The 6,000-nt window shown below is 43.5% G+C and overlaps 1 protein-coding gene across 1 annotated transcript in view; it reads right to left on the bottom strand.

Moving 5' to 3' along the window:
* Positions 1–6,000, bottom strand: part of TOMM70 (translocase of outer mitochondrial membrane 70) — a 28,410-nt gene that overhangs the window by 20,181 nt on the left and 2,229 nt on the right. The window contains exon 2 of the mRNA XM_026076762.1: positions 5,911–5,998. Within this exon, the coding sequence (XP_025932547.1) occupies positions 5,911–5,998 (88 nt within the window). The remainder of the gene's footprint in view (positions 1–5,910; positions 5,999–6,000) is intronic.

Below are 6,000 nucleotides of genomic sequence, written 5' to 3' on the forward strand. Positions count from 1 at the left end.
TGCCGGTGAGGGGTGAGGCAGCGCCCAGGGCGAGGCGCAGGTCTCACCACTTGACATTGCTCTCCCCAAAGCGACACCTGGGGCGAGGCGGGAGTCTTGCGGCCTGGTGGTGTTGATAGGGGCAAAAGGAAAAAAGGCCAGCAGCCATTGACACCCTCTGCTGAGCTCGACGAGGACCAAACATCCCACAGTGTTTGACTCAGCCCCACCTCGCCAAGAGTATAAATTCAGTGCATAAACGATCCTCCATGTGGAGGACGAGAACACCAACCTACGGACGGGTCGATGGGCCTGGACCTCTCTCCTCCCCAAAACAGGGGCGCCTTTTCGGTAAGGTTTGCACCTCCGACAACGTCGGACGTTACCCCGGGAAAAACACCATTGCTGAAAGTGCTTAATTATCAGTTTGAGCTCAGAAAAAGTAGAATTTGATGCAGTAAGTGCCTTTATCACCAGCAATCCTGAACCTGTTGATCTGTCGCTTTAATAAATTGTTTATTTTGTTCAACTTCGCGAAACTGATCCAGTGAAAGCCCTTTTGAGGAGGGCTCTGGCAGGCAAAGTTGATTACCCCTTTCCCTCCCTTCATGCGACAGTAACACACAGGCACACCAAAACAAAAGACACTGTTTTCCATTACAGCCAAAAGCTGACAGGACAATTTTTTTTTTTTTGACGTGCATGGCAATTTATTCTGCTGTTTAGCACACATTCATGACGCTCAGTTCATGACACTCACCGTTTAGATGCCTCTATAATAGTCATGTTGCTAAATACTCAACAGGCTCCTTAGGGTAAGAATACATGTCTTTCTCATATCTTGAATGAGCTTTCCTAATTTGAATACAACTCGGAAGTTATCTGCAGTTACAGGAAAAAGTAACATCTCAGTATTTAGACTGTTTTGAGCAACTGTTCACTAACAATTGTCAAAACCTGGAATTTAAGTCACAGGACACTTGTGTTTTTGAGAAGCACTTAGTTATCTAAGCAACTAAATAAGCAGATTCCTGCCTATCTGAAGACCAGACAGCACAGATAAAATTTGTTAACTGTTACTTTAACCTCAACAGATCTACTTGCCTCACAAAATACTCAGAAACTGCATGTGAACAGCCACTTAACAGCAATAGACTGCCAACGGCAAGAATAAAGCTTAGTAACCTCCAGCAATGCCGATATGGTTAAACCAGCAGCTTAGAACTCCCTTTGTATTTGAGGGACACTGTTCTTCAAAGCAGAACAAGGAATTTGCTGCCAGCCAGTGATGACAGTGAGTCACAACAGAAACACGAGCAGCAAGTTACAGCATTTTCTTTTGGCTAATAAAGATTTGAAGGAGCCCTTGCCTGACAGATGATATGCAAAGGGACTACTGCTTCAGCCATCAATCTTAATTTGTCAGCTTGCAAAACATGCCCTGTACTGGACCTCCTTCTTCCTCTCCAAGTGACAAGACTAAGAGACACTCTTGACCAGATCAGTCACCAGTAAAAAACAGTGTCTTTTTCACTGCTACAGATTCCCTATACTTCAATTTATTTTGTACTAACATTCATCTCACCAATGTTATCTCAGACCCATACTGAAAGGTATTAACTGAGTGTAAATTGTTGCAAGATTCTCCTTAGCACTGAAACCACTATGAGAGAGAAAAAGTGTTTTTCCACAAGAACTTAAGATGCAAATTCAGAGGGCAAACAGGACATATTACAGTTAGAAAAAAATTAAGCTCAAATTTACAGGAAAATTTATGTTCTCCATCAGTCACTCTCTTTTTAATGGGTTGTAAGTCATGCAGGCCTACTATGAATAAGTAAGTTGCACATGAGCTGCCAGGGCTCTAACAATTGTTCTACTGATATTACACACGTTTGTGGGTTTTATTCACCTGTCTACTGCAGCTGACATGAAACATAGTACCTTTACAGCAGGGCAATAGATTTATTAGGCAACAAGTGCACAATACAACAAAAATGACTTTTACAGATATCAGTCAGATTAATTCATAATAAGTATTAACATAAGTGGGTCTAGACAAAAGGTTATAATTCCTTCATATAGTGATCTAATATTGCAGCTCTGGGAGAGGCAACATTCAGCAAATTAAAATACATACTGGAAAAAAGCCATACTAGTCGGCTGTTGATCCTGATATGTGGCATCGCACAAGCCAAGAAGTTTGGCCACTTTCACCCACCACTGCACTCAAATGAGTATACTCAGCTCAGAGGAAAATGTCATGCAAAGACAGTGGACTGCTGTAGACCCAAAATGCTTTGTCTGCACCACACAAAGCTGCTCAGTTGACTAAACAGTTCAAGAATCTCTGCTCAGTGCTTCCTGGCACACTGAAAACCCAGAGTTAGTTTAGGAACCTGCTGAAACCGTTCATGACCGAGATTTGGACTATCAGACATTTGTTGAAGGGAATGATTTCAACTTAAGGGGGAAAAAAAAAAAAATACTGAAGCGACCAATGCATTATCTTACTGACTAACAAGCATTTCATCCCATCAGACAAGGAGGGTATAAACATACTAACAAGTTAACATGGAGTAAGTAAAAAGCATGAACAACTAGGTATCAGTTACTGTTTGGTAACTACTGGATATAATAATCTCCCCACAATAAATGCAAAGCAGTTTACTTCTCCAGCATGCTTAAACTATGCCAGTATTCACCACAAAGTAAGAGGGCACATGAAAAGGAACTGCTGTTACTGAGTAGCTAAAATGCAACACATCCAAACTTTGAGAAATAGTGACAAATTCTGTAATTAACAGATGCAGTTTAACTTTCTGACCTTTGAGGCATCCATAGCTACATTTTTACCATAAGTACTTAACTGGTACAAGAATACCAGTTTACTGTACCAGTGAGGAGCTGTGCTTACAGGCAGAGCAATCTCAGAAGTAGTTCAGCTTTTCCCAATATAGCACCTACGCTAAGGGCTCCTGCCAGCACAGTGTCAGTGACAGATCACACACTTGGCCAGAGCACCTATGCCAGGAGAATCATCCAGTGCAGACATAGCCTGGGGAAACACATGATGTTTCAGCAGCAGGTAAAACTAAAGCCTGAATTGCAGGCAAATCAGTAAGATGTCTGAATAAAGAACAAGGAAGGTTTTAGACTCTAAACATTTTCAAAGAACAAACAGAAAATTCAAGGTGGTCACTTCAGAATCAGGGAACAGAGCATCAAACGGCTACAGAAGTTGACTCAATGAAATACGCACAAAGAAAGTCTCAGTTCTAGTTTACATATTTGATTAAAAGAATAGTTACCACACACACACACAGACAGCTGTTGGCAGCCCATTCATTGTTGACCTATGTTTTCTAATAGACTTCCCACTTGTGTTTAAATTCAGTCGGATCTCAAATACAAATCTACAAAGTGATGAAGAGCCAGTGATTCATTTTACAGCTAAAAAACAAACAAAAAACCCTCACATCACCACATTAGAAAGGCAGACCAATACAAGGCAGGCACCTAACAAGTAAAACACTTGCAAAGGTTGTATTTTGAGTCAAGGGTCATAAGACATCAATAGTATCCGTAACTAATAGAACGTGTGAAAACACGTTGAAAACGTGTGAAAACATGAAATCTACATGGCATAATCTCTGGATATGAGAAACTGGAAAGCAATCCTCCCCACACACATAAAGCAGTCAAGGAGTAGCTGCAGCCACACTGATTTTCCTGCTGCAGCCATATTTTGACTATTGTCTCATCTTATCAAGCAAATCTGGTCCTATCTTCTACAGCTTTCCTAAGTCATATCTCCTATTTCTTTACAGCATGCAATAACACTCTTCACGGAACTCTGGATCATATCAGTCATCCATATACTTTTTGTTAGGTGCATATAATCTGTCAGTACTTTATTTTGTGGAGCAATCTGAAATACCCAGGCACTTTGAATTTTTTAAATTAAGTGCAATATTAAAAGCTACTTCCTGCTTCAAGTACAACTACAGAAAGGCTGCAAACCATCTTAAGATACATAGTGCAATCCAAAACATGATCAGGAAATCCAGAGCTAACATACTAACAGCAAAGTCTCTGCAATTACATAAAGGTCCAGACGGTCCAGCTACTCCAATAGTAGCCTGCAACCCAGAGCTCACAAGCAGCAAGCATACTGCCACAAAGGTGCCAGGCACTGCTTGCAGCCACAAGCCAAAGCTACCACAGTAAACAAAGTTTGATTTTGTCCCTGGTGCCCTACTTGCTTGACACTGTTGCTTACAAACTAACAAGGAACAACTGCCATTTGACTATTTGCCCCCAGGTCCAGCATAGGTTTTGCAGCTCACTGTACCACTAGCAATGCCTGAGGGTATCTGTGATTCAGTAGCTGCGGAAGCTCCTGACCTCCTCACCCCTCCCATGTGTTCCTGCCACTGTCCGCCCACTCACTTGCATAACATTAATCTTCATCACTGAAATGACCAAGATTAAAAACTGCCTTTTCCTATCTTGCAGTTATTTTTTTCTCTATATCATCTCAGAGAGGAAGTTTAATCTGTGGGCCCCAGTTAAGAGCAATCCACACTGGCTATGGTATGAGAGAGGACAAAATGCAGGAGTATCTTAATAGGACTCTGTCACCAAAGCCAGCATATTTTAAAGTTAGCTCCAGTATGCCAACATGAACTTCCAAAAAACTTACTTCAACACAGAGATGCACGTATGACCTGCATATGGAGGGCAACAGCACTGGAAAACAAAGTTTCAGACAACAAAAATTACAATTCTGATTATGCGCCTCACCCAATCAATTTGCCACGTCTAAAACTTTAAACATGTTTATCAATTGTAACAACACCTCAATAATACAATGTTCCTGTCAATACATCTGTGACAGCAGATGTGAAAAAAGTACATCTCAGAGATATTTTTCCACCTACAGACACAGAAGAGAATCATGGACCTTATTTTAATTTTGTTTTCCCCTATTTTCTTTCCATTTCTGTATGGACAGTTTTATTTGAAAATTCTCATAAAGTTTATTTGCAAAAGGACAAATGAGAGTTCAGACAGCACACTTATTTAAGCAAACTCTGCTCTAAAGTCTCAGTCACTTTAACTGTACTTTCCTTTGTATTTCCATGGAAAATGTTTCACTTTTCAAAAATTCCAGCCATGTTTTTTTTTCCTACTCTGCTGTATCCAGTATCTCAGACTAATACAGAACTAATCAAAATTTTCCTTTTTTAAATGTTAGTCTCAGAAGCAATTTCCTCATAGCTATTATGCTGCTCAGAAACATAAATACATTCACTGAACAAGAGCCTATTTCCAGATTCACGTCCTCCTAGGTAACGCACACTTTATCACGAGGTGCTTTCAATAACGTACTTTGCTTTCCAAGCATCAGTGTCAGGAAGAGAACAGATAAGCGTACTCCGAACAACTAGCAATCGGACCGAACAGCACTGAGGAAAAAGCCTTGAAAATTAATAGCTAAATATGAGAATTCAGAGGTTAGGAAGGCTGACTTTAAGTGAGGAGGATGCCACCCCAGCGCATCCACTTCAGCACTGCTTATCTCTTCAAAGGCGTCCGCAGGGACGGGACGGGGACCTGGGAACAGCCGCTGGGACGAAGTCCTGCCCAGCCCAGCCCCCCGCAGTCCGGGCACCCCGGGCTCCGGCCGGCGGGCACGAGCGAGAGCAGCCCGGGGCCCCCCAACCCGCCGGGCAGCGGCAAGGGGCGGATACGCCCGCTCCCAGCCCCGCGAGCCCCCGCCCGCAGGCGGCCGCGCACACAAGCCCCCTCCCTGCCGCTGAGCGTGACGGCTGCCCCCCTCACCTCCCCCCGCCCTCCCAACGGCTGGGAGAAACGGCCGTTGGGGGAAGGGGAGGGGCGGCCCCAACGGCCGCCGAGCGCGCTCACCGTCTCCTCGTGGCCGGGCCCATCCGGCTGGCCGCCGCCGCAGGCGCCGGGCCCCGGGCTGGCGCGGCCCTCGGGGGTCTTCCGCTCGCT

This window comes from Apteryx rowi, unplaced genomic scaffold (assembly GCF_003343035.1).
Source record: "Apteryx rowi isolate R43461 unplaced genomic scaffold, aptRow1 scaffold_439, whole genome shotgun sequence".
NCBI lineage: Eukaryota > Metazoa > Chordata > Aves > Apterygiformes > Apterygidae > Apteryx > Apteryx rowi.